The sequence below is a fragment of the Acanthaster planci genome, linkage group LG02 (genome assembly GCF_054643075.1).
Source record: "Acanthaster planci isolate LZ-2023a linkage group LG02, COTS_SCS, whole genome shotgun sequence".
Taxonomy (NCBI): Eukaryota; Metazoa; Echinodermata; class Asteroidea; order Valvatida; family Acanthasteridae; genus Acanthaster; species Acanthaster planci.
In genome coordinates, this window is record NC_141778.1 from 13,047,059 (window position 1) to 13,061,343 (window position 14,285).

Genomic DNA, 14,285 nt, shown 5'->3' on the forward strand with positions numbered 1-14,285 from the left:
TTTGTCCCCATGATGTGGTTCCCACTTTCCTAACAACAACAAATTATTGCCTCAATGAGTCAGACATTGAGAATTTGCAACTTCTCTGATTGAGGATATTTCTACAATATGGTAATATATTTGCAGTTTGCACGTGGTTTTTAATTTCTCAAACAAAAAACTACCCACTCTCTGTTTGTCCACAAGTTTTTGCTGATTGATGCGGGATTGTTTCTCCTGCAACAAAAAGACGGAACAAGGACAGTTGTGACTGCTGTGTCTGGTGTACATGTACGTGATGCAAGATAATGCAATCAGTTTAAGGCATGAGTACTGTGGTAGGTCAAGGGGTGGCAAACCTCAAAATGATTTGTTTTGGCCTTTTTTCTTTCAACCTACCCTCGCTTGTCTTGCTTTCTCTTTTTCAATTCTTTCTCTTCGCAATTTCTCAAGATCTACAGCAGGCTGACAGAAAACATAAAAAAATTAATTTCTTTAGCATTCTTGCACAAAGTCTATAATAGAACTCTGCTACCAAATCTTTCAAAGGAAATATTTATCACAAACTAAAAGAACCAAACAATTCACTTCTGCTCACCTTTTGTGCTTGAGATGGTTCCTTCCTTTTCTCTGCAGGTTTTCTGATGACAGAAACAGCTGAATTTCATTAATTGCAACTAATTTTGTAAATGTAGTTAACTACACAATTTAAAATGAGACCTGTAGGTTTGCAAGGTGGACATTTACCTAGTACAGAACATTTGTAGTTTTTTGAGTTGTGTGGCTCTAAGAGTAACCTGCTGTTTCAACTCCACGTTTCGAAGAGTGTGCTCTGTTTGTCATCGCGGACTGATGACAGAGCACACTGTTGGAAACATTGAGTTGATATATCCAGGTTATTGCCAGAAGAATGCACCTCAAATACGAGATTAATTTTCACAATGGTACCACAAACCTTCCGCATTTCACATAATTTTATTGACTTTCATTAACAGTGGGACAATAAAATAGCACAAACAAGTTTTCTGGGGGCATTCAAAGCGGACGGGTCACAAAGTCACTGAGCCAGCCACCAAATATGAAAAGCACAGAAGTATTGCAACTGACCTTGCCGCTGCTGGTGGTTTGCGAATGCCAACAGAGGGGCCATACTTGGCTGAAGGATCACTCAGTCTAACAGGCTGCTGGGGACGTCGCTCTGAAAGATCACAAACAGAAATGTACAGAGGTGGCTGACTGCAACCAAGCCCTGCATAAGAAGGATGCTGGCAGTGTACACAGTGACTGAACATCTAGCCTTGATATCAGTTTGCAAAGTCCACTTTTAATAATCAAGTCTGATCAGTCTATCTTGCACATCAACCTGTATCAGCCATTTTGGTTGAGAAACACAGGTATAAAACAGGGCTGGACTCAAACAAGTTACAAGCACAAATCTGAGGTTTCTTAGGTCAAATCTCAACTGATTGTGCTGGAGTCATTCTGTGCAATTTTTAGCTCTCAATCTTAACTCTAGCCTTTGGACAGTTCATTTTTTTTCAATTTCCTCTCTTTAGTTGTTACAACTAGCATTATTAACTCCAGTTACATGTACGTGGCACTATTAAAGTATCTGTGATTCGGGCCGAAGTGACAAATATTTGCAGCGAATGAAGTTGTGATAACCAAAAGACTTTACACTTAATCACCCTAATTGCCATCAAACTCAATGTGACAACTCCCGACTCTTGATGGAATTTTAAATCAGGGAGAGTGTATTACTTTGGGATTATCATTCAGATATTTAAATGTAAATTACATTGTTACAGATAGATATACGATCCAGGTATTCACATGGATTATAATGGATACTGGCTGTCAGATGAATCTAGCACTGTGTGACAGATGTTACTCACCTGCTGCCATCACAGGTCTACCTGCAGCTCCATACGGCCCTGGTGCCTGGTTACGATGGAGGACAGTGTGACTAAACTCATCTGCCATCTCCTGAAATGCAACAGATACAAAAATCACAGCTGATTCAGCACAAGTCTAATAGGCAAACAGGCATTACAAAAACAGCATAAACTGTTGACTACATGCTATTCCCTCCGGTCTAAAAAAAAGCTCCAGATAAATTGTGGGCTTCATGCAACCTACATCCAACATGTCCAAGGTGATGGTTAAGATGTTTTAATCCTTTACTTTCATTCTATCAAATAAATCCAAATAAGTCTATACTTATTGCTATTGAGGAAAACAGGGAAAGTGATACACAACAAATGCACTGTTGGTTGATTCCAATGAGAAATTTCTACAGGTAAGCTACACAATGCTTTATGAATATGGAGTGCAAGTACTAATACAAACCTCACAGTCCAAAATCCTTCAGTACTTGGAGGATTTAAAGCATTGTTGTTGAGAACTTTAAGAATTGAGTGTAAATTGAGGCAAATTAACTAGGGAAACCAAAATTCTTTAGAGTCAAATTCTGAGGAATCTTACAGCTTCTGTAAGAAACTTCTCTATTCTTCTTTGTATGAAAGGTTTCTTGAGAACTGTGTTGATAGATGGACGATCTCTGAAATGAGAACAGAGTTAAACTATTAAACAGGTGCTTGCATAATGCTGGATGCAATCTTTACTTACAATAATTAAGTTGGGGGTTAGTTTCAGGACAAGAGGAGGTAGTCATTTGTAATTGCTGAACTATAAATGTATGTGTACTAGGATGTTACTTTTTAATGGCAAGGTAACAGATGAATCAAGCAATCCAACCCAAGCGGACCAAGACAGGGCACAAATTTGCTAGCAATGGAGGCTGGTACACAAACGACAATGAAATGTACATGTACACGCAACAGTCGCATTGCTACCAATAAAATGAACACTCCCAACCAGCATGGCTCTTTTCAACCGACGAGGGAGTGCTTCTGCTGAGGACATACACTGAACTTTTCACGGGACAATCAAATTGCTGCCTTTAATGGAGCGAATGCCACAAAAACTTCGCTTGATACAATCACCACTGGGGTAGGGTCACTGCATATGACCAATGCTAACATTACCATCGTCAACTGATTTCTCTATAGTTGCTCAATACACAAATCAACAAGGCACTTAATCCCTATCACAAGAAAAACTATAGCTACAATGAAACAAAACTCTTTCCACAGAAGCCAACAAATATAAAACAAACAAATCCTGCACAGATTTAGATGCAAATAAATTGGGCTTCATCATTTGCAACATCCAGTTGTTTGAGAAGACTGGAGGAGTTAATCCATACAGACCATGGCACAGAAAGAGCTACCTTGCATTCCTCTTGAAGAGTAAAGCAATGAGATTCCTCAGGTCATAACTGTATCTAGGCGACACGGGCGGGTATGAACCACGGATGATCTTGAGAACTAAATTCTTCATGTTACCAGCTTCAAACTAAATAAACAACAACAACAAAATACATGTCGCTATACAATTCCTATCTGGCATGAGCAATCGTTCATCAAAGAAAATATTCTCTTGAATTTTTCATGTAGCTTTGATAAAGTAAGAATTCAAATTGTACTCACTGCGTGTTTTAGCGTGCAGATCTCATACAGAACACAGCCCAATGCCCATATGTCACTGCAAAACGAACACAAGGACATACCATTAACATTCTCACATTGACAAACATACTGCCCAATAGCATTTCTGGAATACAGAGGAGTACATTTTCTCGCAAATTTATGCAGGGTATGAAGGGGCTAGACCATAATCAAATTTGGTCCTGTGGCACTGAAGTCAGCTTTAACAATTCCCGGAAAACAAAGCTAAATTGCTGGCAGTATTATTGAGTCAATACGGGCGATTCATAATAGTGCGCCACCAAGAGTTTGCAATGCGTTGGCCAATCATAACATGCAAACTTTGTCAACCCTTTCCAAATACGCGCTGGGTCCACAAATTTTGCGCATTGTAATTGGCCAACACGCTGCAAACTCTTGGTGGCGCACTATTGTGAAACGGCCGTATTTGAAGCAAAGTAATTCTTGTTTCTTCAGCAGTTTTGACCCATTTATTATACTAAACACAGAATGGCCTGTTTCAACCTCTCCATGTGTACCTTTTGTTGTTGTACGGTTTATTTTCACATATCTCCGGGGATAGGTAGTACGGTGTTCCGATACATGTTCTGGCCAACTCAACCGTGCTGCACAAAAAATAAACACAAAATGCCAAGATACAGTGAACCAGTTTTTAGTCGAGATCACTTAAGACCTTCACAAGACCACACAATACCACCACAGGACCAGCACAAGACCTCCAGTCTGAATTCAAGTCACAAGCTATTCAAATGAATTGCAACAAAAGCATTCCTTAGTCATTGTTCATCCCGTTACTAGTGACTGGTCTTGTGATGGTCTAGACTGTAACACTGCAATGAACTATGAGTACAGGAAAATACATGATGCAAGATATGGACAGAGAGAACCCCCCCTCATCTTTGTGTTGGTCATTGTTTGATCGGAATCTCAGGAATTCTTTACAGACTTCTGGGGGGGATGTGTTAGATAACAATAGTCTAGAGTGTTTATAGGGATTGGAAATGTGGGGGGGGGGTTACCCATCGGCCCCATATTGCGTACAGTAACCAGGAAATAGGACCTGCACGTCACAGGAGCCCATGTACTGGACAACCAAAATCAGATTTCCTTGCAAACACATTAAGGTTGAGAACTCTCCTTGTTGGCCAAGATAATCAATGGTCCTTTGCACTGATGCTCACCTGTTTAAAACTCTAGCTATGCCAAAGTCACCCAACTTGACAATTCCTTTCCTCGTCAGAAATATATTCTGTAAAGAAACAAGAAAAATGTTGGAATCATAGACCAACCTTACTGACCCTCATACAGTGAATGATTCTAATCTTGTTCTATGCAAGTACAACTTGTACTCACAGTTTGTAAATTAACTGTCAATTTAAACAGAAAACTGAAATGCTTCTCTATCAGTTATGGATTGACACAACATTTACCAGTGGCTAAATAATGCACACTCACATCTGTAAAGCTAAGAGCATTCGACTTCATTACCTGTGACTTGATATCTCTGTGTAGTATCTTCCTGTCATGTACATGTTTGATGGCAAGACAGATCTGAACAAACCAATCAAGAACTTGATCTTCAGGAAACAGAATGCCTCTCCTTCCATTAATGGCTTTGTACAAGTCCCCTGGAGGAAAAGTCAACAGAAACTTTCTGAGCAGAAAAGTAGTTTAAAAGGGCTTGAGTGCCTTCCTTCTAAATGTTTACCCAATAAGAAAGGTACTGTGCAAGTACATACACCTGTAGAGTACATCAGGTGCACATCCAATTATCCAGTCGGGGTCTAAGCCTAAGGTCATACGAACAGTAGCATTATCTATTGATAGTTAGTAATTCTAGCTGATTTCAGGTCACTGAGATGAAATGGATTGATATAATAACTCTCACCTCCATCACAGTAGTCCATTACAATGAACAAACTGCCTCCCTCTGCAGAAAAACCAATGAAGTCAAGATGTTGAGGCCAGTATCTTAATTGATATTTGTGTAAAAAGACGGTTTCCTGGAACAGGCTATACGGTACAATGTAAAACAAACTACTTTCCTCCTAACACCTGAACATCAAACAGGAAGGAACCTTCACGGACTGATAGCTCAGAGGAGTAATCTTCCACTTTTTTCACATTACAGCATCACAATCATTGAGAAAAGTTAAGTAGGCTCCATCTCATAAGCCTCTGTACTGATGACATCACGTCAGGTTTATACATGTATGCACCTGTTACAATGCTGCTTCAAATCTGTCATCTCCTCCTGATTCCAATAAGAATGTGAACATGTAAACAAAGTGTGACCTCACAGCATATTCTTGCGTGCAAACAGGTGCATACATGAAGCACATGATTTTTCTCCACAATCTGTACAGCACTATTACTGCAATAGTACACAAATGTTGACTGCTTTGACTGGTGTAGCAAACCTAGCCTTTGGAGGTGATCCATGGTGAATTGTATTTTTCTGTGGCAAAGCCAAGGGAAAATGGAAAGCGCCACGGATCACCTAGGGAGGCTAGTTTCACTACACCAAGAGATAAGGCAGTGGATATTTGTTTTGTAACACCTCTCCCACAGATTCTGCTTGATTTAAACGGTAACTGATTCTTACCGGTAAGACAGCATTGATTTGAAAGCCGGGCATTGATTTAATACCGGTACGTATAAAAATATGTCTATTTGAATAACAATTTGTTGAAAATTTACCAGCGCTTTTCCCCAAAATGTCAACACAGCTCTGTCACGCGAGCACTTCAGAATGCACGTGATATGCAATGCCCACACCTGTATGCATTAGCACTCAATGTTGGTGGTCCTTTGACTAGTTCCTTGGTTGCTACAGGTATAGATCTTTTGGCCTTGCACAAGAAGACAGCTAAAACAGCGAATGCCATGTGACTGGCTCTCAGCCAATCAAGATACAGGATCTACGAGTGAGGTGTTATAAAAATGATTAAAGCAAATTTCTAGAGTTAACACCTTTCATATAAGATTTTATATTTCCAGCAAAATGTCAATAAAATCCTGAGGGCCATGGGTAAGGTATTCAACTCAGGGCTTCCCACCTTCAAATGAATCCTGATAGGAGACAATGTTAGGATGCTTCATTTTTCTCAAAACAGCCACCTGGAGGAGATACGAATTTGACAGATTTTTAATGCTTTTTATTTAAAAAACACATACATTTTTAATAGGAAAACTTTTAAGTCTCCTATTCAAACTAGATTGGAATCTTATTTTAATTTGCAAACAGGTAACCTACGGCATACAATAACAGGTTTATAACTTTCTTTTTTTCAATTAAAGTATTGTTTAAGAAAAACTACAAATTTTCAGAAGACCCTTTCATGAACATGAATTTTAAGCACTGCAGCACCTGCTACTGCAATTAGTCAACTCACCTCTTTCTTGGATTCCTCCTTTTCTTTCCGCTTCATCTAAATTAAAAAAAAAATCACAACACATTTGCAACAGATTCACGTACATGTACTCTGTACTCTGTCAGGGGAATGCAGATACATCTCCTCAAACGCTGGATATCTACACTCTCAGAGGAAACATACATGCAGAGACAGAAACTAAAGAAAGACTGCACACTGACGATCCTCTTGATCCTTCAAAGAATTACATGTATCTACATGTAGTTTAAATACAATTTATTTGACAGTTTCAAACTTGCCCAAAACAACACTAGTGTTATTTGGGTCATTCTGTGAATTTGAGATCCAGAAGTGGGGCATTATTTGTCCCTGTTGAACCTGACCGATGGGAGTATCACTGAAATTGGCTTCAAACTATTTTGTTTTGTTTGGCAGGCAATTTGTATTACTTATACGTACATGACTTACATATGTACGGACAGTTGGAAATTAAACAGTGTATCTTAAACTTACAAAATCAAATGTGTGATGTGACAGGGACAGAAAAACAAAACAAAAAAAAATTGGATCCAAAATTTATGGATTGACTCACTTGTGTAAACCATTTGAAGCAAATGGATCCCAAATAATATATTTTCATCAGCATGCTACCAGAAAGTTCTCTGTGGTACTTGATAAAGTGTAAAAAGAGGTGACAAGCACTCCAATGACACTACATGTAGATGTTCTTGCCTGTGTTGTGTTGGGATGATTCTGTTGAAATTTACCTTGGAAATGTTGATCTCCTTGATGACATATTCTTTTCCCGTCTCCTTGTGGATGACCAACAAGGCCTTGCCAAAGGATCCTTCTCCAATCTGCTTCTTCTTTGTGTACTTATTCATGGTGGTCAGCGGTCACTGTACAATACCACAAAGTGTGAGAATCTGATAAATGCTAGAATGGAAAAGATACTGCCGCACTAAAGATTGGCAAAAACTGACATACCCATGCAGAAATCATCTGCATCTTGAAAACTCTACAAGGTACTTGTTCTTTTCTGAACAGCAGTCAAACATGCATTGCGTGCATTAACATACATGTACATGTATACGTATGACAAGATTTTGCAAGAGGTGTGAATCCACTTTTAATAACAGTGTACACTCAAACCAACTTCAATGTGTACATGTACATGTAAAGTGCCCAATGAACACACTGTAAATGTACATGCAGTTGATTTGCAGTTTGAATGGGCAACATTCTTCCCAAGACATGCAAGAAGAAAAAAGCTGTTGTATTTTGCTTTCTCTTTTCACATGATCTCTTGACAAAATGTGATGATGTGTTTATCCATGTTATAGTGGAGTACAGTGTGTATGCTATTTTCTATAGAAAGGCGTTGAATGTACAATGTACATGTAGGTACATGTACATGTACATTCTCTGTGAGGCTGATGTGTTGGCCAAGGTAAAAAGTTGAGGACAGCAGGACAGTTTTGCATTAAATAAACAAGATTAATGTAATTTGGATTTGTCTTGAAAAATTTCATTATTTATGCTCTGTTTCCTGGAAATCCATTAACAAAGATGATGCCTCATTTTGCAATCAGAGTGCGCAAAATCAGACGTAGCCTGTTGCTAGGCCTATGCCGTTGTTAAGTGCAAATCTTGCTCACACGCACTTTGGTAATGAACGCCATGGACATATGTGCTGACATGACACATGTCAATTGTCTTGTCTGAGTGAGACAGTCTGACATGTTTGAGTAGACATTCCAATTTTTTCCTTGCTACATCATGTATAACACCCTGTATAAATTATGTACCGGTACATGTACGTGTAGGCCTACATATTGTGGGACATGTTAATCACTTCCCAATGGCTAAGTGATATAACACATGTAGTGATTATAGGGAAATTACTTCCATATAAGAGCCTTACCCTGAGAACAAACATTCAGCATCATTAGTAAATGTAGTAACCATGGCAATGCAATAAATAATCAAAAACTTTCAACTTTTATTTTCACTTTAACACATTTATAAAATCAAAATTAAAACTCAGTATTCCCATTAAAATGATTAACATCTGGCCTCCAATGTGATCCTGTTGTCTGTTTTCTTCACATGCATTTAACAGATATGCATAGGAAGACTGCACATCTAGTTCAGAAGTGTAAAGTTACATTAATCTCTTCTATCTAGGCCTAAAACAATCACACGATCGCACACCGTACCGATCGACGCGGTGGCGGACAATGCGTTAAACATTTCATGGCATAAACAACCAATATTTTCAACTTTCCACTGAAATACTTTGCTCAAAGGTATCTCAATACTTACGGTAAATTTTCAGATGACTTCAAACAACAAAGCGCGGAAATGTCCCGAAAGTTTTCCGCCCTCAAAGACTCCTTTCCTGACGACGGTTGTCCGCCATCTTGAAAATAGCGGCCAATTAAAGTGCATGATGGGAAGGGGCAGCTAATTTTAGAACAGAGTGACCGGCCGGTAACCGGTATACGGTACGCAGATACGCTGCATAGACCGAAGTGCGAAATGGCGTCTGCTGCTGCCGTACGAAGACTGCCTCAACATTTGAAGGAACTTAGAATTCATTTGTGCCAACGCTCTCCTTCGAGTCAAGGTGTCAGGTAATACAAATATAGGAAAGAGATCCATTATACGGACGACACTTGATACCCCGTGTACAAACGAGTACCTAGGCTAGTATGAGACTTGTCTAAAACTTAGTAAAACTAAACTTAAATTTTAAAAGCCTGAAACTGTGCACAAGCTGTGCCCTACCATCACTTCACATAGTTGTTGACCATGCTTACACGGGTGTCGGTCACTTTGCCCCATTTCCACTTCGCCCCATTAGTTACCACTTCACTTCGCCCCATTCCACTTCGCTCCATCGATTATCGATCATTGTGTTCTTTACCTAACAGAGGCATAGGCCTAGATGCAACAAGTAAAAACACCATTTTTGAAGAGGCTTGTAACACACTCGAGCACGGACAGCAAAGTGGAAATGGGGCGAAGTGGAAATGGGATGAAGTGGGGATGGGGTGAAGTGGTTAGGGGCGAAGTGGTTAGGGGCGACGTGGAAATGGAGCGAAGTGACTGTAAAGCGCCTACACTACGGTGTACATGTACATATACCTACCTGTACCATGATCAGGATGATGTTAACATTAAGTGTTTTTTGTAGGCAGCAAAGTGGTAGGCCAAGGTCTCATTTGGGCCTATAGCATGCTTTGGGCATGTCAGGATTTTTGTAGCTAAACTTCACTTTTTAGGGAATGTTTTAGTGGCCCCAGTCATACAGTAACTTGAGACAAAACAAAGAGATGAAATGGCTTCACCAACAGTATATCATGGAGTACCCTAAATTTGCGCATACAATTTACAAATATTCACGCATCGAACTTTCTCGTTGTGAAACCTCTTGAACATGTTGAATGAAATTATGCACCAACGTTAATTTACTTTGGATGATCAATTGTCACTTCGGCATTTTTCTTTTTTTAGCTAGGCCTATCATGCCTATGTGTGAAATAAAAGCTTTTCCAGTGAGAATTTGAAAAAAATGTCTGCAGAGGATAGTGTTTTACTTTACAGACTAAACACAAAATTAACTGGTTGAAATTGTCTAGAAAATAGATGAATGATAGTTGTTCACTCGCACTCACGATCGGTGTTGGACATCCGACACAGGCACTGATGACAACTTCTGTTAACTTTCGCCAACAACTGAGGGCATTATCAAAAATATGGGGCCTGAAAAAGCACTGCACACCTTATATTTTGAGATTTCCGTTGCTGACTATGGGCGCAGATTCGGCGGCACTGTATTTTGTGATTTTTTTTAGAAATACACCCAGAAAGAAAAGTTTGTATGATCAATTACTCATACATGTATTAATGCTAATATGACTTATTTGACAGAACAAAATTTTATGCCTCACTGTAACTTGAAATGACATTGACAAAAATTAAAAACTAGGTGAACGAAAAAGAGACAGTGATGGAAAATTGTGCTACCAAATGTCTTTTCCCCCTCAAACTGCATCACTACACTAAAGCAATTAATGAAACAAATAATTCCTCATTTAAGAGACATTTACTGGCAGATTTTTCAGAATTAGCCTGGCATTACTGTCTGATACCCCGTAAAATGACGTTTGCAACGTACGTGTGCAAATTTTGGTGATGTATGTTTTAATACAGCTGATCCCACTCGTTTCCAGATGACGTTGTTCCTGCTGCTTCGGTGACATCCGATGTTCTTCATAATATTATTTCTTGTTGGATTTTAGTCAAACTTTGAATTACTGAGAATGAAGCCATTGGGAATTTAGTTTATTTAAGAACAAGTTTTGAAGAAGAAGTTTAAGAACAAGTACTAAGTGCCCAAATTATGGTGACTCATGGATACATGTACATGTACATGTAGGTCTATTCCCACCCCATCTCTACCAACAGAAATTTCCCATCTCCAGCATCCAGCCAAAAATCCTGAATCTGCCCATTTTTTTTTCATCCAAGTATGGAATGTAGCCCAGATAATATCTTGATGTACATGTTCATGAACCAGTTATCTTGATTTCTAAAATCAAAATACTGAGCACACATGTACTTCAACTGTCAGTCGTGTCTGTCTGGCTGCAGTACAGATGCCTTAATCTACGTACATGTACAACGTACCATGCCATGTTGATTTCTTTGAATGTAGTTGATGTTAGTTGAGGCTCAACCTGCTTTCAAATGCAAAGCCTTAGAAAAGTCTGACGACCCTTTTCTCAGAAATGCAAAGAAGCAATAGAAAAGGGCAAAGTATAACATGAGAAAAGGTGTTTAATAACCACTTTCTGCTGGGGAACCCCGTTTCGAGCACCATGGGTTTATACACAGAGCCGGGGTGCCCGAAATGGGACAAAAGTGCTGGTCCATACGCGTAACAAATACCTGCTGCTGGGAATTGCCATCGTTTTCGGCTTGCATTTTCCAAAGGTAATCCATCACTGTTTTTAAATAGTATACCATTATTTCGGGCATAGCGTGCCTGCGGATTGGCACCATGGACAAAAGTGCTCCAGGGCCCAATGATGAGCGACATGGCACCGCTGCATGCTAATCCAGGCGCTTTGAAAAGATGCCACTTGCATTCACTTGGGACGAAGGAAATTACGCCACACCCTCACAATTCTGGGCTCTCTTTACAGGGCGGCAGGCCTGGCTGAAATAATCAGGAGTCAATGAAGGTTGCCTGTCAGCTTAGAGTAGCTACCGAACAGTCATTCCTGTGGGTGTAAATGTCCATTAAATGATGAATTTTCGAAGAACTTTGAAAACTGAAAATCTTGAAAATCTCCTGTACGGGTGCACTGCATTTTTAAAAGCACCCAGCAGCAAGTGGTTAAAACAAGGCAAAATACATGTGTACATGTATGTCAAACTTGCTGTGCAGTTATTTGTAGCAAAGCAGTATTTTTCTCAATTTAAGATGTATACCAACTGTTATCTGTCACTGCAGGGAATGGGTTGAGACTCACTATGTGGATATGAAGAAAGCAAATCCAAAGTTCCCGTTTCTTATCAGAGAATGCAGTGGAATACAACCCAAGATCTATGCTAGATATGGTGAGACAACTGAGATCTTCAAGAACTACATTTATCATAATGCCAAACCCCTCCTGGGTTTTCCTTAGAAGCCATCCCTAAGTTAGCTCATTTCGCATACATGACCTGATTATTGCAAGCTTTGCTATCACTTTTATTTCTGTCTGCAGCATTTGGCCGAGAGGTCAGCACACCGCTCGCCAACTTCACCAGCCAGCAAGTTGTGGATACACTAAACACGTTAGCCGACACAGAGCCCTGAAAGACACTACTAGATGTCACAGTTTCCTCTGACAAGAGTCAACTTTGTTTTCTTATAAGACATGTAAAAAGCAGAAAAGATGCACGCATACCGGTGCTTTGCCACTAGTCAGCTAGTGGATTCCATTTCATCCATTGTAAGTGGGCAAAGAGCAACCTTCACTGTGTTCTTGAGAGCTGACAGGGATCCTTGAAGAATGAGTCTGTTTATGTTCATCATTCAGTCTCCACTGTGCAGTCATCTCCAATGTACTGTACATGTGTTTCACATTAATTTGAAAATCTACATGACCTGTTAAAAGGGTTAGAAAGTGTATACTGCTTTCAGAAGAAAAAAGAGACCTTTTAATACATTTAATTGGATGAGATTGACTAGAATTATAGAACTTGATTATAACAGAAAGGAAAAATTGGGAATTATGTAGAGGTTGTTGGGAAAGTTTGTAGGCACAATTTTAGAAGTTTGAATGCCATTGTGATTGAAGTTTGCAGTGTTCAACAAAACTACCCACTGTACCGTGTGTCCTGAAGTTTTCACATCAAACACAAAAGTTTTCTTACTAGTAAATGTAATTTGTGAGAAATTTAAATGTTAATTAAAAAAAGTTGAATGTTTACTTGAAAACGGTAAGATTCTTTGTGGTGTTTCTCGTGGTTTCTGGTATTGCGCTGTGGAAAATTTGTGTAGGTAACCTGTTGGTGAGGAGATGAAAGATAAGGCCAAACAAAAAATTAGTTGTGTTTCCTATTACACCGGAAAATAAATGAGGGTGGTTGTTTGGTTAAATTTTTTTTTTTTTACTCTAAATTTTTATAGCCTAAAAGAATTAGGGTCAGATGATGGTCTGTATCTTTTGTGGGGGGGGCATATATTTGTAACAGGTACGGGTACTACATGTCAGTGTCCGATTAATACTGCACCTGTGTATGTCAATATTACATATCAGCACTGTGATTGAATCGTAAAGCAGCTGGTTGTTTAAATACAAATATTCATGAGCCATCCATCTCATGCCTCCCCCCCAAAAAAGATTAAAACAAAACAACGTGTACATGATGATGTACACAAATTGAGGCTTGGGGCAGGGCACCATTAGTTTTAATATTTTGTTGATTTGTCAAATAAAAAGATATGGGTTCCGCCTGATTTTCGAGGTTGGGTCGGTTAACCGGAAACAGCTATTTTTTGTTTGGCCTGAGCTGAATAGGAACATGATGATGACACAAACCATGAATAAATAATACAGTTCTGACAACATCATCCAGCAGTTCAATGTTGATTTGGAAATGAATTTAACAGGATGTGTATGTTGTAGATGGCTACATAAAGGGCCACTTCCCTGTCAATCTTGTATTGAAAATAATTGTACATGTTTTGAGTGAAAACCCTTAGAGTCAGTTCGTTTAGCACGCTTGAAAGGGCACATGTTCATTTAATGTTACAAATGCCCTTTCACACAGGTACCGTTCATGAACAAACAACCGGTAAGTG

General features: G+C 39.2%; 2 protein-coding genes across 5 annotated transcripts in view; one reads left to right on the plus strand and one right to left on the minus strand.

Moving 5' to 3' along the window:
- Positions 1-9,364, minus strand: part of nek1 (NIMA related kinase 1) — a 31,480-nt gene extending 22,116 nt beyond the window's left edge. For all 4 annotated transcript variants that reach the window (XM_087133049.1, XM_087133048.1, XM_087133050.1 and 1 more), the window contains exons 1-16: positions 9,248-9,364; positions 7,690-7,821; positions 6,944-6,979; positions 6,608-6,668; positions 5,437-5,478; positions 5,037-5,176; positions 4,730-4,797; positions 4,067-4,153; positions 3,531-3,585; positions 3,272-3,396; positions 2,464-2,539; positions 1,875-1,965; positions 1,087-1,177; positions 578-620; positions 379-444; positions 169-216 (exon numbers count right to left, since the gene is read on the minus strand). In XM_087133049.1, the coding sequence (XP_086989175.1) occupies positions 169-216; positions 379-444; positions 578-620; positions 1,087-1,177; positions 1,875-1,965; positions 2,464-2,539; positions 3,272-3,396; positions 3,531-3,585; positions 4,067-4,153; positions 4,730-4,797; positions 5,037-5,176; positions 5,437-5,478; positions 6,608-6,668; positions 6,944-6,979; positions 7,690-7,806 (1,146 nt within the window). In that variant the 5' untranslated portion in view covers positions 7,807-7,821; positions 9,248-9,364. The remainder of the gene's footprint in view (positions 1-168; positions 217-378; positions 445-577; positions 621-1,086; positions 1,178-1,874; positions 1,966-2,463; positions 2,540-3,271; positions 3,397-3,530; positions 3,586-4,066; positions 4,154-4,729; positions 4,798-5,036; positions 5,177-5,436; positions 5,479-6,607; positions 6,669-6,943; positions 6,980-7,689; positions 7,822-9,247) is intronic.
- A 28-nt stretch (positions 9,365-9,392) lies between these two features.
- ndufa2 (NADH:ubiquinone oxidoreductase subunit A2) lies at positions 9,393-13,418 on the plus strand. The gene is made up of 3 exons (XM_022223990.2): positions 9,393-9,558; positions 12,447-12,553; positions 12,703-13,418. Exons 1-3 carry the CDS (start codon positions 9,464-9,466, stop codon positions 12,792-12,794), a joined length of 294 nt encoding a protein of 97 aa, XP_022079682.1. The 5' UTR covers positions 9,393-9,463; the 3' UTR covers positions 12,795-13,418.
- The last annotated feature ends 867 nt before the right edge of the window (positions 13,419-14,285 follow it).

Coding starts and splice junctions, on each gene's coding strand:
- ndufa2 (XM_022223990.2), top strand. CDS start 9,464: ATGGCGTCTGCTGCTGCCGTACGAAGACTGCCTCAACATTTGAAGGAA. Junction 9,559..12,446: donor CCTTCGAGTCAAGGTGTCAG/GTAATACAAATA, acceptor CTGTCACTGCAG/GGAATGGGTTGAGACTCACT. Junction 12,554..12,702: donor CAAGATCTATGCTAGATATG/GTGAGACAACTG, acceptor TTCTGTCTGCAG/CATTTGGCCGAGAGGTCAGC.